Raw genomic sequence first — 26,232 nt, forward strand, 5'->3', positions numbered from 1 at the left:
CGCTGCAGGCAGCCATTCTTCCTTTTTAAGGAATAGCTGTGTCGAGCTGAAATACCACGCCAGAGAAGGACCCCGTGCCCCTGAGCCATCCCTACCCAACTAGCCTATTCCCCAGCATGCAGTTGTTCTACTTCTGTGGGTCTGCCCGTCCTAGACACTTCATACATGTGGAGCCGTGTAGCGCTGGCCTCGGGTGCCTGGCTTCTTTGACTGCACGTGGTGTGTGCGAGGTTGGCCCGCGTCGTGGCATGTGTCAATGCTTAATCCCTTCCCATGGCTGAGTCGTGTCCCACTGCGGACAGAGCACTCTGCGTCTGTCCGTCCACCCACCCACAACAGACAGGGCTTCCACTTCTCGCCCCGCGCGGTGGCTAACACTGCTGTGGATGTTTGCACACAAGTGGCTGCTCGCTCTTTTTGAAAAAGATTGATTTATTTACTTGAGAGGCAGTTACAGACAGAGAGAGGGAGACAGAGAGAGGTCTTCCATCTGCTGGCTCACTCCTCCAATGGCTGCAACGGCTGGAGCTGGGCCGATTTGAAGGCAGGAGCCAGGAGCTTCTTCCAGGTCTCCCTCATGGGTGCAGGGGCCCAAGGACTTGGGCCATCTTCCACTGCTTTCCTAGGCCATAACAGAGAGCTGGACCAGAAGTGGAGCAGCTGGGTCTTGAACCGGTGTCCACTGGGATGCTGGTGCTACAGGTGGTTGCTTAACCTATGTAGCAGCGCCGGCCCCATGGCCGCCATTTCTTTGGTTAGGGCTCAGCTTCAGGTGTGAAATTTGTTGGCTGCCCCTACTGTAGAGTTGTGTGGAAGGGGCACTGGTTTGGGGATTATTTGTGCTTTGGGGGGAGGCCCTGCCCCGAGGAGTGGAGTAGGGAAACGGCAGTGAGTCCTCAATGACCTGAGGGGGGCCCGGTGCCCCGCCTGTTCCCAGACATCTCCGCGGCAGGAGGAGCAGGACCCCTGCCCGGGGTGGGGGCGGTGCAGGGGGAGCCTTGAGCCTTTGTCTTCTGATCCTCAGCTTTGGGGTCTGCCGAGCTGGGAGCAAACCTGTTTGTTTGCTTTTTCTGTCCGCTGTGGTCAGAAGTGTGCGAGGCACCAGCAGTCCGAGCTGGGCCCAAAGGCCTCTGCTGCCCTGTTGTCCCCTGACCTGCAGCCCAGCAGCACGTGGGGACTCCGTGCCCATGGTGGGGGCTCCACCTGCTGTCCCAGAGAGACCTGGCCGTGCCTCCCTCCTGGAAGGACAGACAGTGGCCCCGTGTGGCAAGGGAAGAGCTGCTGTGTGGCGGCCTGGGGCCCTGACCCCTCCTCAGGAATCCTCCTTTGTGTCTCCACCCACCCCTGGCACACCAGGCAGCTCCAGTGCAGGGCTGTTCAGGGACTCCAGGGCCTTCTTCCTCCCACGTCTGAGAAGGGAGGGGCCTCTTCATCCTTTGGCCTGGGTGACAGCCATTTCCTAAAGGCCAGCGTGTGCCACTGCCCTCCAGGAGCGACTGAAGACGGACGTCCCGGTTCCGGCTCTGCAAGAGCTTGTGGCTGAGAGCGGGGGGAGGGGCGTCAAGAGACCAAGAAAACCTCATGGGGCAGGGCCCCTGTGAGGTGTCACCCGCCCTGTGACATGGCACTGATTTTAGGTGGAACGCGGTTTTGCGTCTGTGTTACCATTCTCTGCTAATTTTGGCAAAAGATGCTGGTCTTCCATGTAGGGCATGCAAGAGAAAAGGAGGAAGGGGTGGATTGTTCAGGGGCAGGGTGAGGTGATGAGGTTGCAGGTGCGCAAGGCGGCACGGCTGGGCTCATGGAGCCCAGAGGCAGGGGGGCGGGGGGACGGTCAGGGCGCTGCTGTCCTTTCTGAGCCTTGACCTTGGTTTTCTGTCCACCGAGCAGGAAGCAAGGCAGCGAAGACGACAGCCCCCGGGGCACCGACCCCACCCCCGGATTGTGAAAGGCGGTCCCCGTGCGGGAAGCTGGGGGGCTGCGGCCCCAGGCGGCCCCGCACACATGCATCCGCTGTGGCCCGAGGAGGCGACGGAGCCCCAGTAGCTGCCCCGGATCGCTCGACCTCGCATGGGTGGCCACGACGCCCCGCGTGTCCTTAGCAGCATGCCCTACGGACACCGAGCACGTGTGTAGAGCCTTGACCGTCATCTCTGGTTATTTGTTCTTTTCCTTTGTTGTTTTAAAGAGGACCAAAAAAAAAAAAAATGCCTTGACTCCTTGACGTCTGCCTTGGCTGCTGGCTGGCTGAATGGGCGGGTGGGGGGAGTCGCAGCCCCCAACCCCCGGCATCTGGGAGTGTTTGCTTTCTCAAGTGTTTTTATGCCAAAAATCCTTTGCTGCAAGTTGAGCACCGTGTCAGATGTGCCAGGACTGCGAGTGGGGTTTGAAAAGTGTGGAATAACCCAAAAACTGCAGCGGTGGCTGCCGCATCGAGGGAGGGCGTGCAAGGTTCCGTGTGACCCCTGTACAAACCCCAGACCACGGCGTCTTCCAGAACCATGGGCTCAAGGCAGGGGTCAGCAGGGCTGGCCCTCCGTAGCTGCGGGGAGCCTCAGTGCGATTTATTTGTAAGGATTTTTCCAGTTTTTCTATGGGTAGAACTGTAGTTAGGAAAACCGCAAGGGCTTGAAGTTTAATTGCTTCTCGAAGCGGAGTTTTGGATCCGGGCAGGGCGGCCGGAGCCGCGACAGGAGGAGTTTCTTGGTGAAGGCCGCTTTGCGCGGCCTGCTGAGGGTTGACTGTGCTCCTGTCAATCTCTCAGTTCAGTCACAACGTCAGGGTGAAGTCCTTCACCTCCATGTACATCACACGGCTGAAGATTACACGGACAGACAAAAAAAATCTCGCTTCCTAACTAGGCTGAGCTCGAGTCGTTCTGAATGACCCGAAGCTTCCGGGATGCGTGTGGTGGCTTCAGCCAGGGTCGCGGTCTCAGCGAGGGAAACCTGCACCTGTGCATCCGCAGCGTAGCCTGTTCAGGAACCGAATTCCAGAGGTCGCCACGGTTTTGTTTGCTTCTTGAGGAACAACTGATTGCCCACGGGGTCACTCAGCTGAGACACAAAAGCGCATCCTTGGCGTCAGAGCTGCCCTAGGGGCCATACGCTGACATTGGTGACCCAGGGCACAGCTTGGGGTCCAGGGGACCCGAGGGTTGGCACGGGAAGTTCCCTTCTGTATCCAGAAGCGTGGAAAGAAAAGACTGAACGTTCCGGCCTCCAGCTAACGTTCGGGAGTTTCGGTTGAGGTTCGAGCGACTCCTTCCGGAGCCCCATGCCGGTGAACTGGAGAAGGAAGGGAACGGGGAGGACTCGCGTGGGAGAGTCGGCTTCAGCTTTCTGGTGCTGTGTGCAGTCTGGTTTGGGCGGGAAACGTGGTCGTGGTGACCTGGCTCCAAAGATCGTGCCCTCCTGTAGTTCATGTCTGATTGGCCTTGGCGCAAACACAGAAGCCAAGGCTTGTGACCCCTCCCCAGCCTGTCACAGAGTCCTGGGCACTCTTGGCTTCCATGGTTTTTATTTTATTTTATTTTGAGTTCTTGCCTGTCTTTTAGCTAGACTTTTGTTGCTGCGGCAAAGGCAGATCAGAACTAGGGAGCGCTTGATTTTGGAGAGCAAAGGAACCCCTGGGCAGGGCCGGCCGCCTGTCTGCTGTCTTTGTCACCTAGCACCTCCCCCTGCCCTTCCCCTTTCAAAGTTCACCCCTTCCGCAGCAGGTGGAGTTCGGTCAGCTTGCGGTGAGCACCTCCCCGTGGTCACAGCCAGCTGCCCCTGGGTCTTAGCCTCGGCCTGGCTGTGCGGACTCTGGCCCCACGGCCCAGCTGGCCTGCAGCCTTTTGCAGAAAGACTCTCGTGTTCATGGAGCGGCACCGGGCGCGGCCACTTCTCCCCTCAGCCGTGGTTTCCGTCTAAGATTTTCCAGAGAAAGCTGTGGAAGGGAACCGCCCCCACCCTGTGAAGAAGGAGCGGAGGCACTCACCCCTCCGGGGCACAGGCGCTGATTTTGCCAAAGCCGGCTCTGCGAGGAAAGGAGAGGCTGTCGGGAGCGGCTTTTCCTGGCGGGGCGGAGAGGGGGTCCAGGATTTCTGCTGTTGCTGGCCCCGCCGCAGGACTCATTTGGTGTCAGCAACCTGCTGCCTGCACCTGTGGCCTCGCAGGAGGCATAAACCCTCCACCCACCTTGCTTCCTCCACCCCTTCCCTTTCTTCTGCCCTGTGCATCCCACAGGTCGCCAGCGGCTTCCAGAAAGCCTCATTGAGCCCCTTCTTGGCTCCCGGGGCTGCTGAGGCCGGCTGCTCGCAGGTCTGGCTTCCCCGTGAGGCAGGGCTCCATCTTCAAAGCCGTCCTGGATTGAGGAGGAGAGGCCCTGTGTGCTCGGTCTGTGCAGGCTTGGCCGGTCGCCCTCACACATCGTCCTGAGGGGAGCTGCGTTGCTGCCTCGTGCCAGGACTGCGACCCAGCCTCCTTCCAAGGTGCTAGGGAAGGCTTCCAGGTCGCTGGTCCCCCCTCCCCTCGCGCCCAGGGCCCACGGTCGTGGGGGCGCCGACTTCCCTCACTTGTTCGCACGACGCCCAGTGCTTCCCCGTTCTGTTCCCTGCCCTTTCTACTATGCATTTTCCTTTTATCAGGTGTACAGAGTTAAATACTGTGTATTTATCACTTACAAGTACATGGACTTAAAAATCAGCCTTTGGTGTTTTTCCACAGATGTTGAAGCTTCTCTGTAAACTTGAAATAAACGGCAAAATGGTGCAAAGCCTTGGCCTCTGGGGTCTGTCGGTGGTGCTGGTTTATTTACGTTGCCTCTTCCTGCGTCTCTCTGCCTTCCTTAGGCTGACAGCAAGGTTGGATGCCAACATCCAGACTGATATGTTCGGCGAGTCCCTAACTTAGGGTGTGTCCTAGGACCTGGCTACTCGGAGTGTGCTTCTCAGACCAGCCTCGGGGGCAGCACAGCAGTGGGGCCCTGGGGACTCAGCTGCGTGTGGAGTCATCCTCCCACCGTATCCAGCACAGGCACAAAACGTACAGTCTTCCCATACACTCTGAATCGTCCCTAGATTCTTTCTTTTTTTGACAGGCAGAGTGGACAGTGAGAGAGACAGAGAGAAAGGTCTTCCTTCCATTGGTTCACCCTCCAATGGCCGCCGCGGCCGGCGCACCACGCTGATCCGGTGACAGGAGCCAGGTGCTTCTCCTGGTCTCCCATGGGGTGCAGGGCCCAAGCACTTGGGCCATCCTCCACTGCACTCCCTGGCCACAGCAGAGAGCTGGCCTGGAAGAGGGGCAACCAGGACAGAATCCGGCGCCCTGACCGGGACTAGAACCCGGTGTGCCGGCACCGCTAGGCGGAGGATTAGCCTAGTGAGCCGCGGCGCCGGCCCCTAGATTCTTTCTAAATTCCCGATGGGACGTAAGTGCTCTGCAAATACCTACCATACTGTAGTGGTTCGGTGACAGTGACAAGAAAAAGACGTCTGTACGTGTCCAGAACAGGTGCAGTGTTTTTTTGAGTCTTTTCAGCCCACACTTGGTTGAATCCTGTGGGCATGGAATGGTGTGGAGGCGGGCGGGTGGGCGTTGGGGGGACAGGGACTGTCATTACCAGATCCTGGTGGAGCAGCACCTCCGAGGGCCAGGTGGGTACATGGCACCACCGCGGGGTGGTCATTGCCCCTTCGTGGCTGTAGTCTCGATGGTTGCTAGTTTTGGGGAGTCTGCAGCCTGCTCTGGAACTGGTGCTGCTTCTCCAAGGCCAGAGGCTGAGGGCTCCCTGCACTTCAGGTGTGACCGCGGCCCATTGCATGGCCTTCCTGGCTTCGGACCTCATTTACCTGTTAGCACGAGAAGTCTGAGATTCCCGTTCCATTGCTGCAGAAGCACGCCATGGCGACAGTGGCCTTGAGGAGCCGGGAGCAGGAAGTTCCTGTTCTGAGATCCCACCGAGAATCTGATGAACGTGAAAGGAAACACACATGGGCATCGATGTGCGGAGCTTTGGGGGCTCCAGAGGCCCCTCTGCGCACGTGCGGTTGGAGGACAGAGCCAGGGAGAGCCCGCGAGTGGGGACGCAGCTGCGTGCAAGATGACGGGTGAGTGCAGCGATGGCGCCCAGCACCCACCTGTCACCCCAGCTGGCCTTCATGTGCCGTCTTAGGGAGGAGGCCCAAGTCTCTGCTCCGGAAGACAGCCGGCAGCTCAGGCCTAGCCTGCCAGGTCAGGGCTGCGACTGGCTAGTTCCCAAAGAACAGGCGTTGATTTCTCACGGCTTTGGAGGCCGGCAGGTCAAGATCAAGGCATACTCTCTGGTTCCAGGTGGCCCCTGGACCTTGCAGCCCCTGGAGCAGGCATGGGGAACATCCAGCCCGCAGGCTGCAGTGAAAAACCGTTTGTCCGTTTGTTCTGGCCCTGCCGAAGCAGCCACAGATGGGACTTGAATTTCAGTAAATCTACAGCAGGCTGTTTTAAGTTGATAATTTTGTGTGGCCCGTGAATGATGTTCTAAATATCTGGATGGCTCTTGGCAGTAAAAGGAGTTGGCATCCCCACTCTGGAGTGTGCTCCCATGGCAGAAGGCAGAAGGGCAACACAGGAGACAGACTGCCTCTGCCCAGCCCTTCCCATGAGGGCCGGGCCCACACGACTCGGGCAGCTCCCGATTCTGTTGCACCAGGGGTCAGGTTTCCACTAGATGGATTTGGGGGACATGTTCACCATATCACCATTGCTAAAATTCCAGCTGTCTGACCCATGTGTTCAAATGGGCATTTTTTTTTTAAGATTATTTATTTGAAAGGCGGGGTTACAGAGACAGAGAGGAGCCTGACCGACCTTCCATCTACTGGATCACTCCCTAAATGGTCTCAGTGGCTGGGGCTGGGCCAGGCTGAAGCCGGGAGCCTGGAATTCCAGCCAGGTCTCCCGTGTGGGTGCCAGGGTCCAAGACATCGGGCCATCCTTTGTTACCCTCCCAGGCTCATCTGCAGGGATGTGGATCGGAAGTGGAGCAGCCGGGACTGGAACCAGCAACCATGTGGTATGCCAGCGTTGAAGGCGGTGGCTTAGCCCACTATGCCCCAGTGCTAGCCCCCATCAAGTGAGCTTTTTAAAAAGGTAGTGTGCAGGAGGGCGGGTCTGGTGGGAAGAATCACTATATTCCTATAGATGTAGTTATGGAATTTATACTCATTAAATAAAAGGTTTCTAAAAAATAATTTAAAAAAATAAAAAGGCAGCATGAACTAGAGCTTTGTAAAGGGATCTAGCAAACCACCCCTTCCCCAGAAAGCAAGAGGAGCCCACGTCGGCCATTTACCTAGCAGAAGCAGAAGACTTCTAAGGCCGGCGCCGCGGCTCACTAGGCTAATCCTCCGCCTAGCGGCGCCGGCACACCGGGTTCTAGTCCCGGTCGGGGCGCCGGATTCTGTCCCGGTTGCCCCTCTTCCAGGCCAGCCCTCTGCTGTGGCCAGGGAGTGCAGTGGAGGATGGCCCAGGTGCTTGGGCCCTGCACCCCATGGGAGACCAGGAAAAGCACCTGGCTCCTGGCTCCTGCCATCGGATCAGCGCGGTGCGCCGGCCGCAGCGCGCCGGCCGCGGCGGCCATTGGAGGGTGAACCAACGGCAAAAGGAAGACCTTTCTCTCTGTCTCTCTCTCTCACTGTCCACTCTGCCTGTCAAAAAAAAAAAAAAAAAAAAAAAAGACTTCTAGAGCCACTGCTCGCCCAGGTTCTTGGGAATGAACTCAGGGCAGGGGGAGGGCCAGGCTGCTTCCTCTGGGGGTTGCTGAACACCTGACACAGAATTAAGTCGGCGTGAAGTAGAGCCAGGAATAGCTCCGTGAGCATCTCACACCGCCCTGCTTTGTTGGAGCGAATGGGGAGGGGAGAGGATAAACCACGTCCACGTCACCTGAAATTGTGCCATCTAGAAGGCAATTCTTTATGTAAAAATGTAAACACACAAAAGAGGTCACTCGAGAAAAATATGTATACTCTGCAGGTGCACAACCCATTCTTAGGCTTCTGAGAGAAGCCTAGGGGTGGGCGTCTGGTGTAGGGGTGAAGACACCACTTGGGCCTCAGCTCAACTTCCGTTTTCAGCTTCCGACTACACTGGGAAGCAGCAGATGGTGCTCAAGTTCTTGGGTCTCTGCCACGCACATGGGAAACCCGGGTGGCCTTCCTGGCTCCCGGTTTTGGCCAGGACCAGCACCGTTTGTTGTGGGCATTTGGGAGGAGTGAACTGGCAGATGGAACGTCTCTGTTTATGTACTTTTCAAATAAATTAAAAAAAAATTTTGTTGAAGATTACCTAGAAGACAGTGTGTATGTTTCAGAAACAGACCGTTTCAGGAGTCTTCTGGGAGCACAGTGAGCTGGGTGGCAGATGCGTTCACTGGTTGAAGTGGTCAACATAAAATACAACAGGCTCCCAAGAAGTATGTTCAGGAGGGCAGGGTTGCAATCCGATGGGCATCGCGGTGAAGGGGGGATGAGGCACAGGGAAACTACTGATTGATTGGCAGAGAGCGTGCTCCCATTGGCTGGCTCACCCTCCAGATGCCTGCAGTGGCTGGGCCTGGGCCAGGCCAAAGCTGGGAGCTGAGAATGCTGTCCCATCACCGCTGACCCGCAGGGTCTGCGTTAGCAGGAAGCCGGAGTCAGCAGCAATGTCAAAACTTGACCCCGGGCACTCCAGTGTGGATCGCGGGTGTCCCAACTGGCATTTTATTTATTTGTTTTTTTTTTTTTTTGACAGACAGTGAGAGAGAGAGAGAGAGAAAGGTCTTCCTTTTTCCGTTGGTTCACCCCCCAAGTGGCCACTACGGCCGGCGCGCTGCGCGGATCCGAAGCCAGGAGCCAGGTGCTTCCTCCTGGTCTCCCATGCAGGTGCAGGGCCCAAGGACCTGGGCCATCCTCCACTGCACTCCCAGGCCACAGCAGAGAGCTGGACTGGAAGAGGAGCAGCCGGGACAGAATCTAGCACATGCTATGAGACAACATGGACTTGGAGTAAGAACATCGTCTGTTTTAATGTTGGTCCTCAAGCAGCTCAACAGAGTGCTTCTGGAAGGAGAGACGCCAACTCCACCGCCGAGGGCCAGCGCCAAGTCCCGGGCGGGGGAGGAGGAGCGGCTCAGGCAGCCTCAGGTCTGGCAGCCACATTCCAGGACCCTTCCCGGCCTCCTCCACAGCTGCAACAGCTGCCCCCGGCGCCCTGGAGGACTGGGCCTGTCCTGAAGGGGGCTGGAGATAGGCCCATCTATGGGGGGAGGGCCAGCCCTGATCCTGGCCCCATGCACAGGCGTGGCAGAGGGGTCCCATCCAGTCACAACAGGAACCCACCGCGCTAGCGAGCAGCCAAACCCTTCACACAAAACAGCGGCTGCTGGGCCACCTGGGCACTGAGGAGGCTGAGTCAGGATCCGGAGCTTTCTTCGGAGCGATACAGCAGCCGTTTCTTTTCCTTCCCGCTGTGCATCAGTGGGAGTTGCGGGGAGTCGAGGTGTGGGGTGGGCGTCACTGGTCTGTCTGGCCATTAAGACCCTGCAAAGAAGGATTTGAAGCCGAGAGTGTGTACACTGAGCGTGTGCCGTGGCTGGGCAGGCCCAAGGCCCAGCTGGGCACGCTGCCTGAGGATGTCTGGACACCTCGACACCACCAAGAGTCCTCGAGTCGCGGCCAGTGCAGTGTGGGACCCAACCCTTCCCGCGGCATGGACCGCGTGTAGCAGGTGCAGGATGCGCACAGGGGTTTTGTCACACTAGCCATCAACAAAACCAACTTGTGATGTGAGAATCAGAACGGCTCGAGTGTAGGCGTCTGCCTGCGGAAGGGGGTGTCGTGAATGCGGCTACAGCTGCCCATGGTGAATACAGGCGTCCACGGGGTTGCAGCGGTGCCAGCCTTCGAACCAAGGCCTCTCCCTCGTGGGACGGGAAGTGCGGAAGGTGCCCGGGCTCCTGCCTGCCGGGAGTGCAGGAGGCGCCTACCTGCTCGTAATCTTCCACGAACTTGTATTTCTTCTCCCGGTAGTAGTATCTTTTCTTCATGCAGTAGAGGACTATGATGTCACACAGCACGGTCGCCTGCATTTAGCACAGGGAAGGGAAGAGCCCGGATGCTGCCAGCCCACGTCCTTCTGTGCGTGCCCCTTCCCGCGAAGCCCGAAGCCTTGCTCTAGAAAGGAATCTTGGGAGGAGAGAGGGGAAGGGAAGCCAAGCAAAGAAGCCCGGAGGATCCAGTGTGGAGACAAGTCCGGGGCGAGGACCAGGTCAGGGGACGAGGGCCAGGTCAGGGGGCGAGGGCCAGGTCAGCAGCCGAGGGTGTCGCCTCCCCGTGCCGGTCCCTGCTGAGGAAGGCCCCAGCCCGTGCCACTCACCACCCCGAAAAGTGCCAAGCCGGAGCCAATGTTGATCATGGTAGGGATGATGTCAAATTTCCCAGCCTGCAAATGACAGGAGGAAAGACAGCGTCTGGACAGGGGTGAGGGGAGCAGGTTGAGGGCAGGTGGAGGCCCCCTCCCTGCGAGGCTACCTTGCCAAACACAATGATGTCGAAGCGGATGCCGTAGGCCTTGATGAGCGTGCGGCGCTCGCGGCCGCTGTCGCTGTAGTACTTGGCGAACCTGAGGGAGAGCAGGCAGGCTCGAGGGAGAGGGCCAGGAGCAGGGCTGGCGCTGGCTGACAACTCGCTCTGCCTCCCGCTCAGACACAGGGAACACCAGGGCCTCTCTCCTGGCTGACGGGCCGCACAGCCTGAGGCCACCGGGACCTCTGTCCAGAGCCGGAGGGGCGCAGGGAGACGTCCCACTCCATCACTGCCAGGCCCTTGGTGCAAGCCGGAACTTCCGCTCTAATGTCCTCCCTGATATGGCTGTGCCACCTGCCTCTTGAGACAACCAGGACCCGAGAACGAGGCCCGGCAGTGGCCGGCGCCCAGACTGCATTGCAGGGGGACTGCACCAGCCCAGGCCATGGCCCCATTGATGGATGAATGGGTTTGTCCACACTGTGGACTATCACTCCCTGGCCATAAAGCGGTGAGGCCCTGGCACAGGGACAGCCAGGCACACAAGGACACACAGTGTAGGATCCCACTGATACGAGTGCTCAGAACAGGTAGACCCATGGAGACAGGAAGCTGGTGGCTGCCAGGGGCTGGGGCCATAGGAGGCTGGCAGCTCAGTGAAGTTCTTCCTAACCCAGCTAGTGGTGGTTGCCTTTTCCTGTGAGCACAGTAACAGTTCGTGACCCAAACTTTCTCAGGTGAATTGTATCTCAGTATAGCCATTAAGAAAACAGAGCCGGCACGTGGCACAGAGGATTAGGCCACTGCCTGTGATGCTGGCATCCCATACGAGAGCTGGTTTGAGTCCCGGCTGCTCCACTTCCGATCCAGCTCCTTGGGAAAGCAGTGGAAGATGGCCCAACTACTTGGGCCCCTGCACCTGTGTGAGAGACCCAGATGAAACTCCTGGCTCTTGGCTTCAGCCTGGTCGTGTGGCCAACTTGGGCATGAACCAGTGGTCGGGGGCTGGGTGTCCTCCCGAGGGGACTGTCAGCTTCTCTCAGCTCCAGGCTTACACAGTGGTTCCCACGAGAACTGTGCGACAGTTTCGATGGAGCCACACAAACCTCCTACTCGGGAGAAAAAATCAAACGGTTCCAAAGGACAGAGGAGAAATTTCTTCCAAGCCTGAGCTGGATTCCATTTGTCACCACTAGAGGGAGACCGTGGCAACACAAAGCGCGGCTGGCTCACGGGCGTGTCCCTTGCAGGCCTGTCTTCAGGAGTGGATGCAGCCTGTGAAAGCGTCCCTGGCTGCAGATTCTGCTCTGACAGGACCCTGAGGCGGGCCTCTGCTCACATTACCCCACTATGCTGGCTTCAGCAGTGTCCCCGCCCCATTCACATCCCCCTGGAACCTGCGACCTGACCTTGCAGATGTGGTTATTTTACACGGGGCCACCCTAGCCTAGGGTGGGCCCTCAGTGCAGTATGACTGGTATTCAAAGGCCATGGCATGACAGGAGAAACTGGGTCGATGCTTCTGTAGGCAGCGGCTGCCAGCTGCAGCAGCAAGGAAGGGTCCCCCCTCGGAGCTTCACGGGGATCCTTGGCCCTGCTGCCACCCGGATATCGGACTCGTGGCCTCCGGAATCGAAAGAACACATTCCTGATGTTCTGGCCACCCACTGTGTGGTCATTTGTCACCCAGAAACCCGTTTCACAGTTTCTCACAGCAAGGCCTTTGCTGAGCCAATGTCCTGCATCTGGGCCAGGCTCCGCCTGCAAGAAACCCTCTCCTAGGCCACGGCCCAGGCGGCTGTGGGCTGCAGACCATCCACTCCTTCAACAGTGGGCTCTGGGGGCTGCCCTGCAACTCAACAGGACAGAGCAAGGAGGGCCGTCAGGGGTCAGGGTGCCACGGGGGCACAACCCTGCTCACGGCCCTCCCTCCCACCTCGGAGAAGGGAAAGCCAGCCGCTGTCCTGGGGTGCTGTCCCAGTGCTGGACTTTGTGGGGCATGGACGGTGGTGGAATACTCCAGCCTCCATTGTCTCCCTCCAAATGAACCCAAGCACACGCCCACCTGAAATTGTAGCCAGGAGACACGTTGTGGTCGGCGTCCCGGGTATCCAGGCGGCGGAAGGAGTACCTGGGCAAGCAGAGGGCGGCGGCTCTGTCCAGGTTGCAGTCCCACTTGATCTGGATGCCCATGATGCCTCCCTGGGGGGTGAGCAGCAGACACAGGGCCTGGTCTCAGAGCCCGGTCCGGCCCTGGACGCAGCCATGGCTGTGTCTCCAAGCCCAAAGGCTGTGCTTACCTCAATGGCCATGTCCTGGAAGCTGTGTCCCGCGTCCTCCACTATTTTGCCCAGACGGAATATGGGGCAGAAGGGGTCTGTCCGAGCGTCGTAGGTGCAGGACTTGAGGTAGGTGGTGGTGATGTTGGGGAGGATGTTCCTCCTAAGGTGGGGAGCACACAGAGGACCTCGGGGATGAGCCTGGAGTTTCTCCGAGGCACAGGCGAACCCACACCTGGCCACCACTTACTTGCTGAAATTAAATTTGGGATACCAGATGTTGTTCTTAACCAAGAGGGTGAAGTTTTCCGCAGCCTTTAAAAAAGCAGGCCTGAAAAAACATATTGTTAGTGAAGATCCAAGTAGATACGCACTCATACGCCTGCGTAATATTTCTAAAGAACACACTACACATAAACCTTACAAAATGACCTTACAATGTCATTTTGTCAGAAGACAGTGGAACTTCACTGGCATTTCCTCCTCTCTCCGCATAAACGCTAGGTCTAGCCTTCTGGGTTCTTCCAGGGAAGGGCAGGGCCTCGCCCCAAAGGAACCTGGGGAATGGGCCACGGGGCGGGGCCTCCAGGCCTGACTGGAAGTCCCTGAGTGGCAGCAGCCGGGGGAAAGTGCCTGACACCCCAGGTGTTCTCAGGGGAATGAGTTCTTGACAAGACCCGGTTCCACAAGGCACAGCAAAGGTCAACTCACCTGCACGCTCGGCCCTGACCCCGTGGGCCCAGCACACGACAGGCACCCCCGGCCTGTGCACCTGCCACGTCGGCTCCCGCTGGCCATGCAAGTCTGCCTCCCAAGGGAATCCTGCTTCTCTGGTGCAGTTCCGTGGGAGAATCTGCACTGTGGGGCTGGCCCTTCGGACACAGCTCATGGCGCTGATGTTTTAAAGAACATCGAGATTCTTCCCTCCACTGGGGCAGGAGCAAGGCTGCACGGTGAGGGGAGCCTTCCCCCTCCTTGTCAGAGCCCCCTTCTCCCCCCACCTCGCCCCACAGGGCTGGTTACACAGAGGTTTTCCACCGTCTGTCATTTTTGTCACTTCCTGCACCATAACCCGGCCCATCTGTGTATCTCATCTGCTACCCTTTAAAGATCAGCCTGCCTTTAAAAAAAAAAAAAAAAAGCCCGAGGCGAAAGTCACATAACAGTCATCATTTTGAGGTGAACCAATTCGGTGGCATGTCGTTCGTTCACAATGCTGGGCGTTCTAAAACATTTCCGTCACTCAGAGGAACTGGCTCACCTCGTGCCCGTCTCTGGGGATCAGCCTGTGACAGGCGCATCACAGCATGGATCCAAGAGGCGGCCTCTGTGCCTGGCTGTATAATGTTTTCCAGCTTCACTCACGCTGCAGGCTCCATCAGTGCCTCAGTGCCGGTCACTGAGGCCGAGTGACCGTCCACCTTCTGAACAGCCTGAGTTCCTTATGTGTCATCCGCTGAACGGCATCCTGTCCCCTCCGCCTCTAAGGTCACCTCACTGTTTAACTGACACTCATCCGGACGTGAGACTTTCCGTCACAAACATTAAAAAATACTGTTTGTGGGGCTGGCGCTGTGGCGCAGTGGGTTAACGCCCTGGCCTGATGCGCCGGTATCCCATATGGGTGCGGGTTGGAGACCCGGCTGCTCCACTTCTGATCCAGCTCTCTGCTATGGCCTGGGAAAGCAGTAGAAGATGGCCCAGGTCCTTGGGTCCCTGCACCCACGTGGGGGACCTGGAAGAAGCTCCTGGCTCCTGACACAGCTCCGGCCATTGCAGCCAACTGGGGAGTGAACCATCGGATGGAAGACCTCTCTCTCTGCCTCTCCTCTCTGTGTAACTCTGACTTTCAAATAAATAAATTTTTTTAAAAAATTAAAAATAAAAAATACCGTTCGTCACAAGTCAGAGGCCATCGTTTAAATACATGAATTGTGACCGAAAGTTGTAGTCAGTGCTATTTTATGTCCTAGGGACTCCGTCTGGGGCTCATTCTTTTTGAGAACAGAGATCAGCAAGTGATGGAAAGCTATTAAAGGTGCACCAAACCGGCCGGCGCCGCGGCTCACTAGGCTAATCCTCCACCTGCGGCACGGGCACCCCGGGTTCTCGTCCCGGTCGGGGCGCCAGATTCTGTCCCAGTTGTTCCTCTTCCAGTCCGGCTCTCTGCTGTGGCCCGGGAAGGCAGTGGAGGATGGCCCAAGTGCTTGGGCCCTGCACCCGCATGGGAGACCAGGAGAAGCACCTGGCTCCTGGCTTCGGATTGGTGCCGCAGCGCACCGGCCGTAGTGGCCATTGGGGGGTGAACCAACAGAAGGAAGACCTTTCTCTCTGTCTCTCTCTCTCTCTCTCACTGTTGAACTCTGCCTGTCAAAAAATAAGTAAATAATAAAAAAAGGTGCACCAAACCACGATTTCCTCCTCCGATGAAGAGGGCTGAGCCGGAATGGAAAGAGGAGCCTCTCGCCGTGTGACTCAGCGCTCAGAAACCTCTGACAGCGGATTCGACCTGTGATGGCGCTGTCCAGTGAAAACACGTGAGACCCGGCTGCCGCCGCACTTGACCGGGAGTCTCCTGGTAGCCACAGCTTACTGTGAAATTCACTTAGACAGGAACCACTGTATACCAAGTACTACCCCGAGCGGCCCTTGAACATGTAGCCCACAGAAAGCTCGGTGAAACACGGGACGCTCTTGTTTTCACAATGAGAGTGCTTCACGCTGGCGGCACCCGCCACGCTGGCCGCAGCCCTAGTGCACGGGCTCAAAGACGCTGGATTCCTCTTTTAGAACTTCCTTCCTGAGCCTGAGCGCCCCCTCCCACCCCAGTCTCAGGATCAACCTCGCCTTCTGTCACGAGGTGCCCAGGTGCAAGCAAGAAAGACCGCAGGCTGCAACCAAGTCTCCGGGCACCGCCTCAACGCCCTCTGCTCACAGCACAGCGCCCGCCAAGGAGTTGCTCTTAAAGCAGAGGCCACCCCACGTCCACCAGCGTGTGGCTGATACGTGAGCGGTGATGTGTCTGAAAAGCGGGGTACCAGCCCAGCACGCCCTGGCCCTGGGCTCTACAAACACACAGTGACACACACTCACCTATGTCTGCTCCCTCTTCCTGGTAACAGAACCCCCACTTCCTTCGGAAGCCACACATCTCCCGTCCTGCCACTCTGTGTCGTGTGGGTGGGGCTGACTTCAACCCTAGCGCCAGAGGTGGGCAGGGACCCAGGCCCAAGGTGGAGGACAGAATCCCTGCCCTGGCCACGGCACCAGTTTGAGGGATGTGGCCAACGCCATGCTGATGCACAGAGCTAGAATCTACACACGATTGGGAAAGCAGACTCGCCGTAGGGGATGGGAGCCCGGAGGCCCGACAAGGAAAGCCGGCGTGGGGAGGAGGCAGCGTGAAGAGGTGAGACCCAGCTTGAGCCAGTGGGGTCTTCCTGGCCAGCTGAACAATGACCGGCCCCCACCGAGCGTGCGTGCAGTGTGCAAGTGTGCGCATGTGCCGAAGGCACTGAGAACTTCCTGTCAACTGGCAGAGCCCCCTGCCCCCTCGTCATCGTGACAACACTGGGGCTGGCCTCTTCTCCAATGATCGCTGCTTTGTGGCTGAGAAGCAGTGTCCTAGGGTGGTCTGACTCCACACAGATGCCAAGAACACACAGAAAGCCACAACGCACAGCCGGACTCTCCTCCCAAGGCCAAGAACCAGTGTCTATGGCTCCTTCTTCTCACCTTGGTACCTGTCTGTCATCCTCCACCGGGCACCAGGCTGCCACCTCGCACGTCTTCACCGATGCATTGAATGGCACGCACCTTCCAGTCGTGACTCCTGCGGGGCCAGGGGGGAGCCAGGTCCATGGAGGCCCTCCTGTGTCCGCCTTACCAGTGGAGAGTAGCACCCCACCACCACAGCGCCCCCTGGAGCCAGCCTTGGGCAATTCCAGTGCTGGGACTTAAGTGTCCAGAAATTAGAATTGGAGGAACACAGTCACCTAGGGCTGCCTACACCTCTGCTCTACCAACTCACAGCCAAGGTGACACCAGGCCACAGAAAGGGGTGAGACCCTGGATGGCCTGGACTCTCATGACAGGAGAAAGTGGGAAGTGTCCCACGGCCCCCATCTTGACACAAGGTCGCTCAGGGCCATGGGAAAGCACTAGGGAGTTGGGGGGTTTCTTTATCTGTGAGGTTTCTCTATCAGACACTCCAAGGCACAGATGGTCTCCTCAGGGGCTGCCCTTCCCGGGCTAAGCACCTGCTCTGGGGCCACAGCCACTCGCTCCTACCAGTGCTGTGGGTGTCCGTGGAGCCAGAAGCGCAGGTGGCATCTGAGTGACACACGGTGGCCTTGTCTGGGATCTGGAAAAAGAAGAAGGGGTGACAACAAGGAGCTCCACAGCTCTACCCTCCGCCAGCCAGGTGTGGAGACGGGGTGAGAGGCCTACCTCAGGACAGGTGCCCTGGGTCTGGTTCACGGTGATGATCATGTTGGTCATGATGAAGAGGGAGTTTTCCTCCTGCAGGGTGGGCAAAGAGGAGACAGCAGGATTGTGTTCCCCCCGCCCCCAGAGGCATGAGCAGGGACAGAAAGAAAGTCATTCACTTGATGATTTTTTTAATAGTTTATTTATTTGAAAGATCTCAAGAAAGAGAGACCTTCCATCTACTGGGTCACACCCCAGATGGCTGCAATGGCTGGGGATGGTCCAGGCCAAAGCCAGATCTCCATCATGGGTGACAGGGAACCAAGCACTTGGGCCATCTCTGCTGCTTTCCCAGGTGCATTAGCAGGGAGCTGGACTGGAAGCAGAGCAGCCAGGAATTGAACCAGCAGTCCGATAAGGGACGCTGGCATCGCAAGCGTGGCTTAACCCACCGTGCCACAACATCAGCCCCTAATAAGACAATTTTAAAACTAATCAGGCCAGTGCTGTGGCGCATAGTGGGTTAAAGCCCTGGCCTGCAGTGCTGGCATCCCATATGGGTGCCAGTTCTAGTCCCGGCTGCTCCACTTCCGACCCAGCTCTCTGCTATGGCCTGGGAAAGCAGTAAAAGATGGCCCAAGTGCTTGGGCCCCTGCACCCGCGTGGGAGACCCAGAAGAAGCTCCTGGCTCCTGGCTTCAGATCGGCACAGCTCTGGCCATTGCAGCCATCTGGGGAGTGAACCAGCGGATGGACGACCTCTCTCTCTACCTCTCTCTGTAACTCTATCTTTCAAATAAAGAAAATAAATCTTTAAAAAAAACTAATCATACAGACTCCTGTTCTCTCAAGAATTTACAACCTAACCAAAAACAAGGACTCAACCAAATGCCTGTACACAAATGTTCGCAGCAGCACTTTTCACAACTGACAGAAGGCGGAGAGCCGAGATGTCTGGGAACACAGAACGGGGCCTCCCTGCGCCGGGATGCGATCCAGCCAGGAACAGGAAGCAAGCCCTGCCTCGCGCTACAGGAGATGAACCTTGAAGCCATCGTGCTAAGGAGAGGCAGACACCAAAGGCCACACTGCGAACGGCTCCATTCAGACGAAATGTCCACAACCGGCAAATGCAGAGACAGAGCAGGGGTGAGAGCAGGGAGTGACTGCCGATGGGCAGGGTCCCAACCGGCCGCAGAAAACATCCCGGGGGCAAATCGAGGCAATGGGTGCTCTGAATGCCACAGGGTGTTTCATTTTAAAAATGCTTCATTTTCTATTACATGAATTTTACATCATTTAAAAAAATCCGGGGCTGGCACTGTGGTGTAGTGGGTAAAGCTGCTGCCTGCAGTCTGGCATCCCATATGGGCGCCAGTTCTAGTCCCAGCTGCTCCACTTCCGATCCAGCTCTGTGCTATGGCCTGGAAAGCAGCAGATGATGATCCAAGTCCTTGGGCCCCTGCACCCGCATGGGAGACCCAGAAGCTCCTGGCTCTGGATTGGCCCAGCTCTGGCTGTTGCGGCCATCTGGGGAGTGAACCAGTGGATGGAAGACCTCTCTGTAACTCTGTCTCCCAAATAAACAAATAAATAAAATCTTAAAAAACAAAACCACAGAAGCCAGAAGCTTTGAGCATTTCGCGCTCCTGTGTAAGCAGAGCTGCCGGGTGTCCTTTTGCACAGAGGGGCAGAAGCAGCACTTGTCCCCTTCCTGGATTCCTGTCGATCGACGGAGTGTGACATTTCTAGAGCGCACCATGGTGAGGCCTTGCATTCAGGAAGCAGTGGTCTCCTGCTGGGGCCGCACACTGCACGTGGTCATTCCAGATGACCTTGACGGGTCACTGGTGCAGTCTGTTCTCGGAGCCGGCATGACCCTTCTCTGGGAAGGTGAGGAGGAAGGACACACTGAAGAAGTTCCTGCTGTCCCTGCAGAGCCCTGAGCCAAGAATGGGCAGCTTATCTGTATTTGGCCACCGTAGGCACCCGAGCACGTCGGCCATCTGGAGGGGCATGGCTGTTACCATGACTACAGCGTCCATGTTGATCTGGAAGCTTTGTGGATTCAGACTGGAGACTGGGGTGCCACAACTTCTCCCCTGACCTTTGTTCCTGATGGAATCCGATGCTGTATGTCTGTTTCCTTCTCCATTTGGGAGGCAGAGAGACATAGGCAGGCAGAGCTGGTATTCGCTGGTTCAAATACTTGCAAGGGCCAAGGCTGAAGTCAGAAGCCAGGAACTTAATCCGGGTCTCCCATGTGGTGGCAGGACCCCCGTTCCTTAAGCTATGACCACTGCGTCCCACGATGTACATTAGCAGGAAGCTGGAGTTAGGAGCCAGAGCCAGGGGTTGAATGGAGGCACCTTAACCACTAGGCTCTAACTGCTGTCGACATTTTTGGCTGTCTATCAAGATTTACCTTGTGGGTGTGAGATAATAAAGCAAACAGAAAATAGAGAAAGGTGGTATTTCCACCTGATCTCGTCCCAGGACCTAAGACATTTGCTTGCTCACTTTTCAGGGGATGTCCACAGTGAAAGCTTCCTGGGTTTGAGCCAGCGCCAGTTAGACCTGGCGCCAAAATGCCATCTGGTGACACTGCTTTCTTGGACTACCACGGTCACTGGAGAGGCCCGAACGCAGGCATGCCAATCATTAGTCAGGTGTGCACAGTCGGTGAGGGGAAAGAGAACCAGAGCTTTACCGTGAGACAGGAGTCTCCGTGGGACACGTACCTGAGCTGGAATCACATAATCCGCCACGTCCCAGATCCGGAATCCCAGTTCAGAAGTGTTGGTCACGGCGACGCCCTTGGCCTTGGTAGTAACTGAGCTGACCACAGAGTCTGTTTCCTGGTAGCCCTTTTCCCACAAAAACACCCACCTAGAAAACAAAACAGGTGTCTTCCATTGCCCTTGCGATGCAGGGACTTGGAACTGACGCCAGGGGGCTTCTGGGAGCAAAGGTTGCAAGTTCAATGTTTATTAACTATGTGGCTTTGCACAGATGCTTAACTTCTGGGGCTCCGGTTCTACGAGTGCAAAATGGGGGTGGTAGCCCCTAAACTGTAGGGCAGTTTGTGGGAGGGAAATGAGATAATAGGAAGCACTTAGAATCCCTATCAGTGCAAAGAAAATGTTCAGGAAACGCTGTCTTTATTGCTAGAGAGCTGAGGCTTCCAGTGTATTGTATGACCAACGGCAAACACTACGGGAACAGTGACCACTTGCATATCGTAGGTGCCAGGCACTGATCTGGCGTCTTGATATGTACTAATGCATTTCATCCTGACTGCTGTGAGGGATTATAATTATCTTTATCTTACAGAGGAAACAAGAGTCCGGAGAGAAGTCGTTTGCCCCCGTCACACAAGCTAGTGAGGGGACTGTCAGGAATTCAGCTTCCTTGCACACTAGGCTCAACTGCCTCCAGAAAAGGGATTCCTACCTTTTAAGGACAATTTCCTAGTAGTTTCTTTTCTCCAAGAATTCAGGTCACAGATATGCTTCTCTGTGGGGACATTACCACTGGTCTAAATCTAAGTGTGTTAGCACACAGTGGTGAGGCTACCAGAACACCTCCTGGAGCCAGCAGGTCCAGATTCAGGACCTAGCTGCACCACTTGTGGGTCATCATGTGGGCCAAGTGGTTTAACCTGTGTGCACCTGTGTTGTCCTCATCTGTAACACGGAGACCACAGACATACATAGGGGGTGGGTGTTTGGCCTCGTGGTTAAGACCCACATCCGAGTACTTGAGTTCAATTTTCGGCTTCAGCTACTGACTCCAGTTCCCTGGGAGGCAGGAGAGGATGGCTCAAGTTATTGAGTTTGGGCTGGCGCCATGGCTCACATGGTTAATCCTCCGCCTGCGGCGCCAGCACCCCGGGTTCTAGTCCTGGTTGGGGTAGTCCCGGTTGCTCCTCTTCCAGTCCAGCTCTCTGCTGTGGCCTGGGAAAGCAGTGGAGGATGGCCCAAGTGCTTGGGCCCTGCACCTGCTTGGGAGACCAGTAAGAAGCACCTTGCTCCTAGCTTCGGATCGGTGCAGTGCCGGCTGTAGCGGCCATCTGGGAGGTGAACCAATGGAAGGAAGGTCTTTCTTTCTGTCTCTGTCTATAAATAAAATAAATAGTTAAAAATAAAAAAAAGTTATTGAGTTCCTGCCACTCATAATGGGAGACCTGGATGGAGTTCTGGCATCAGCTCAACTGCTGTGAGCATGTGGGACATGAACCAGCAGATGGGAGCCTGTGTACCTTTTTTTTATTATTAATATTATTTCAAAGAATTAGAGAGGTAGAGCCAGAGAGAGAGGTCTTCCATCCGCTAGTTCACTCCCCAGATGGCCGCAATGGCTGGAGCTGAGCTGATCTGAAGCCAGGAGCCAGGAGCTTCCTCCAGGTCTCCCACATGGGGGCAGGGGCCCAAGGACTTGGGCCATCCTCCACTACAGAGAGCCGGATCAGAAAAGGAGCAGCCAGGACTAGAACCGGCGCCCACGTGGGATGCCGGCACCCCAGGCCAGGGTGTTAACCCGCTGCGCCGCAGCGCCGGCCCAAGCCTATGTACCTGAAATAAATAAGGATCACTGCAAGGGTAAATGGGTCAGTGTACAAAAAGTTAATGGGAAATTAAAAGTATGTTCATCTTTTTGGTGCCAAAAAATTGAAATCCATGCATAGGAGGATGTCAGATGCTTAGAACAATGTTCGAGAATCACTACCGCAAGAGGAAACTGACACCATGAATCCCAACTCCTCCCCATCAGCGCTGTTAAATATCCACCTGAAGCCATAATCCAGAAAGTGTGGGTTCTCCTTCCCTTCCCGGTAAGTCCTGGGGCCTAGACGTGAGAGAGTCCCTGGTGTTGGTTACTTATTGATGCGTCTATCTGATCTGAGCAGTGTCCAAACTCAAGGCCCACCCTAGAGAAGACAGGTCCTCTTATGGGAACTCAGCTGCAGTAAAAGCGTCCATCCAATTCCAGTCTGACCCACACAGCTCAGGGCAGGAAGCCACTATTTACCAGCAAGGACGGCGAGTTGCCAAACCAGAGACACCGTCATTACCATGTGATCCACTATCATGTGACTGATAAAAGCAAACAGCTAGGAATTTAGAGTTCAGGCTTTTCTCTCTCTCTCTTTCTTTCTCTTTCTTTTTCTCTTTATTTCTTTCTTTCTCTCTCTCTCTCTTTTTTTTTTTTAGAGAGAGAGAGACTGGTAGACAGAGAAAACTCCACCCACAAGTTCACTCCCCAAATGCCTGCAACAGCTGGGGCTGGGTCAGCCAAACTAGGAGCTCAGACGGCAATCCAGCTCTCCCATGTGGGTAGCAGCCATCACCTGCTGCCTCCCAGGTGTCCACTAACAGGAGACCAGAAATACGAGTGGAGCAGGCAGTGGAACTCAGGTACTCCTGAGGGGTACAGGTACCCAAGGCTACACCTTAACGCTGTACCAAATGCCTACCCCAGTAGAAATTATTTATTTATTTATTTATTTATTATTTATTTATTTGACAGGTAGAGTTATAGACAGAGAGAGACAGAAAGGTTTTCCTTCTATTGGTTCACTTCCCAAATGGCCACTGTGGATTAACCAAGTGAGCCATGGTGCCGGCCCCAAGAATGATACATTTTATGTAACTCAACATATCCAAAATATTCTAGCATGTTATCAATTTTAAAAAGCATTAAAGTGATTTTTTTGGACTTTTTTAAAAAGTTTTTTTTTTTTTTTGACAGGCAGAGTGGACAGTGAGAGAGAGACAGAGAGAGAAAGGTCTTCCTTTGCCGTTGGTTCACCCTCCAATGGCCGCCGCTGCAGCCGGCGCACCGCGCTGATCCGATGGCAGGAGCCAGGATCCAGGTGCTTTTCCTGGTCTCCCATGCGGGTGCAGGGCCCAAGCACCTGGGCCATCCTCCACTGCACTCCCTGGCCATAGCAGAGAGCTGGCCTGGAAGAGGAGCAACCGGGACAGAATCCGGCGCCCCAACCGGGACTAGAACCCGGTGTGCCGGTGCCGCAAGGTGGAGGATTAGCCTATTGAGCCACGGCGCCGGCTCAAAAGTTTTTTATTTGTTTATTTGAGAGGTAGAGTGACAGAGGGAGACAGAAAGAAAGGTCTTCCATCTGCTGGTTCACTCCCCAAATGACAGCAATGGCTGGAACTGGGCCCATCTGAAGCCAGGAGCTTCTTCTGGTCTCCCACGTGGGTGCAAGAACCCAAGCACTTGGGCCACCTTCTACTGCTTTTCCAGGCCTTAGCAGAGAGCTGGATGGGAAAAGGAGCAGCTGAGACTTGAACTGGTGCCTGTAGGGGATGCCAGCACTGCAGGCAGGCAGAGGCTTAGCTCACTACCCACAGCGCCGGCCCCTGGACTTTTTTTTTTTTTTTTTTTTTTTTTTGACAGGCAGAGTGGACAGTGAGAGAGTGAGAGAGAGAGAGAGAGAGAGAAAGGTCTTCCTTTACCGTTGGTTCACCCTCCAATGGCCGCCGCGCTGCGGCCGGCGCACCTCGCTCTCCAAAGCCAAGAGCTTCTCCTGGTCTCCCATGCGGGTGCAGGGCCTAAGCACTTGGGCCACCCTCCACTGCACTCCCAGGCCAGAGCAGAGAGCTGGACTGGAAGAGGAGCAACCGGGACAGAATCTGGCGCCCCGACTGGGACTAGAACCTGGTATGCCGGCGCCGCAGGCGGAGGATTAGCCTAGTGAGCCGCGGCGCCAGCCTGGACTGTTTGAAATGCATGTGAATGTGGCATGTCCGCCTCTCAGTTTGAAACGGAACATTTCAAGTGTTCAACGGTCACATGTGACGGCCGCTACCCCAAGGTTCGTTCCCGCAGTCCAGCACTTTGCAGGTGCCCCCAGGTAAGTGTGGACTGATTCTCCCCAGCAAGGACAACAGCAACAAGCCACAGCAGCGGTCCTGACCCGAGTGCCGCTGGTTTAGCTGAGCGGGTCTCAGAAGGGACGCTGTGTAGGAACGATCTGCTCTCTGAGGTCAAGCCCGGTGTGGGCCAGGTGGTTCTGGGGTTGCAGCCACGCCTGGAAAGCCGCTGGGCGGACAGGTGCTGAAGCCAAGCTGCAGATTAGTGAATTCCCCGGGGCGGTGTGAGTAGACTCTACACCCCACCCCAAGGGGGGGACCTGCTGCTTGTAAGCAGGGGGAGTCTCTCAGCTTCAGGTGAGTTTGGGAAAAGGCATTCGATGTTGCTGAACATCAGAACCACCTGGGGAACAGGTCCACACTCGTGGCAACTGAATCAGCCGCTTTGGAAGGCCGGCCTGCACTTAGCATTTTCTGACGATTCCTAACCGGTTCCAGGAACACTGCCCGAGGCCTTGTAAGAAAAGGTAACAGGACCCAGACACACCTATCAGCCCAGAGCTGTAGAGCGTGTGCCCCCTCCCCGCAGGTGAACCTTGAAAGAGAGCCCAGCTGGCAGAGTAACTTCCCCTTCTCTCTAGGGTTGTAGTAACTGTTAACGGGTGCATTCAATGAAAATGAAACGTTTAGTGAGGCCTGGGTGCGGCAGGGCATATATAAGCACCAGAGGGCAGGCGGGGTGGGGGAGGGGGGGGCGGCCAGATGAAGGCAGGTGGTCCAGCAAATTCCGCACACCCCATCCGCAGTCCCACTAAACAAAGGAAGTGAACTTGAAATGCTTTCGGGAAGTCTGACCTCTCTGCTATCACATGGCGCTCAGAGGAAATGATCAGAAGCCACAGACCCGGGAGGAATCAAGTGGAAATCCCAAGCCATGGGGTCAAACGAAGGGGAAGTGAGGAGCCAAGGCTGAGACACTCAGGGCGAAGCCCCCTCCCCCAGCCTCGGTGCTCCTGCAGCCAGTCACAAGGTGTAGCTGGAAAGGTGAGGATGGAGGTCCCGCCAGATGTTACCCTCAAAACACAGCATTAAAGCAGCTTCCTGTCCCCGGACACAGCCCGTCCAGGAGGCTACAGCCTGGGGGTCGGGTGTCACAGGCCACCCCTAGGTCGCCACTCCTAGGACTCCACCTGGAAGGCGTCAGGGGCTCACCCAGTGACCTGGCCAGGGTGAGCAGGTGCAAGGCCCGGACCCAAAGTGGGGGGCGGATATCGGTCTCGGGTCGCCACCTACTGGGCTCCACCTGCAGGGCGCCCACGGGGCGCACTTGGAGACCCAGGTCAGGGTGCGCAGGTGCAGGAAGCGGACCCGAAGAAGGCGGTATCAGTCTCGGCCTCCTCTCGGCGCCCCAGACCGAGGTGAGCAGGCGCGCGCCCCGGAGCCGTCGGGTCACGCCGAGGCTCTCCCCAGGACCCCCGCGCGGGCCCGCGGCCACGCTCACCCGATGACGTAGGCCAGAATGAGCAGCTGCACGCCGCGGTTCATGAGCCCCACTTTACGGCTGCGAATGAGCACGATGCGCGGCGTGTCGTACTCGAACAGGAAGGCCGCCAGCGCGGCGCAGCGGCCCACCATGGCCCCGGCCCGCGCCCGCCGCCGCCGCCGCGCCGCCCGGCTCCGCGCTCTGGCCCGCCCGCCCGTCCGGCGGCCGCCTCCGCCCCGCGCGGGGCCCCGCCCCGGCCTCCCGCGGCCCCGCCGTCGCGGGGGAGGGCCGGAAGCGGGCGGCGCGGGCCCTCGGGGCCGCCCCCGCGGGGACGAGCGACCCCCTCAGGGTCAGGGGCAGGGGGCAGATGGGCGGCCCTTCTCGGAGGGAAAACCGGGGTGCCGGCCGACGCGGGACCCCCGGCCCCGTGAGATGCGTCCGGGGGAGGGGTGTGTGTGGCCGCTGGCCCCCGAGGACGCCCGGAGCCACGCCCCGCGGGGACCACCGCCGGCGGCGTCACCCGAACGCAGCGTCCCCCGGGTGCGCGCCGCCCTGGGCACCCGCCTTCGCAGATGGCGTCTTGCACTTCGTTTCATTCATGCGCTGGCACGCTCAGTGCTTTCCGAGGGCCCGGTGCCGTCCAGTGAACGGACCCAGCGAAGCATCCTGCCTTCGG

At 57.1% G+C, this 26,232-nt stretch overlaps 2 protein-coding genes across 7 annotated transcripts in view; one reads left to right on the forward strand and one right to left on the reverse strand.

The window, feature by feature from the left end:
• Nucleotides 1–4,758, forward strand: part of CAMKK2 (calcium/calmodulin dependent protein kinase kinase 2) — a 53,184-nt gene extending 48,426 nt beyond the window's left edge. For all 6 annotated transcript variants that reach the window (XM_051837780.2, XM_051837781.2, XM_051837777.2 and 3 more), the window contains one exon: nt 1,891–4,758. In XM_051837780.2, the coding sequence (XP_051693740.1) occupies nt 1,891–2,046 (156 nt within the window). In that variant the 3' untranslated portion in view covers nt 2,047–4,758. The remainder of the gene's footprint in view (nt 1–1,890) is intronic.
• Nucleotides 4,759–9,008: 4,250 nt separating this feature from the next.
• P2RX4 (purinergic receptor P2X 4) lies at nt 9,009–25,766 on the reverse strand. Its single transcript, XM_070066176.1, has 12 exons — nt 25,575–25,766; nt 19,979–20,126; nt 17,260–17,331; nt 17,101–17,173; nt 16,546–16,642; nt 13,061–13,141; nt 12,832–12,973; nt 12,597–12,733; nt 10,538–10,628; nt 10,383–10,448; nt 9,994–10,089; nt 9,009–9,547 (listed from the first exon to the last, which is right to left on the reverse strand). Exons 1-12 carry the CDS (start codon nt 25,706–25,708, stop codon nt 9,521–9,523), a joined length of 1,164 nt encoding a protein of 387 aa, XP_069922277.1. The 5' UTR covers nt 25,709–25,766; the 3' UTR covers nt 9,009–9,520.
• Between the last annotated feature and the right edge of the window lie 466 nt (nt 25,767–26,232).

The sequence above is a fragment of the Oryctolagus cuniculus genome, chromosome 21 (genome assembly GCF_964237555.1).
Source record: "Oryctolagus cuniculus chromosome 21, mOryCun1.1, whole genome shotgun sequence".
NCBI lineage: Eukaryota > Metazoa > Chordata > Mammalia > Lagomorpha > Leporidae > Oryctolagus > Oryctolagus cuniculus.

Bases quoted from the DNA above. Each gene is read 5' to 3' on its own strand.
- P2RX4 (XM_070066176.1), bottom strand. From the start codon at position 25,708: ATGGTGGGCCGCTGCGCCGCGCTGGCGGCCTTCCTGTTCGAGTACGAC. The intron at 17,174-17,259 runs GTAGGCCTCTCA...TTCTTTTTCCAG, and splicing joins CCCAGGGCACCTGTCCTGAG to ATCCCAGACAAGGCCACCGT. The intron at 13,142-16,545 runs GTGAGAAGAAGG...ATGTTTTTTCAG, and splicing joins GATGACAGACAGGTACCAAG to GCCTGCTTTTTTAAAGGCTG.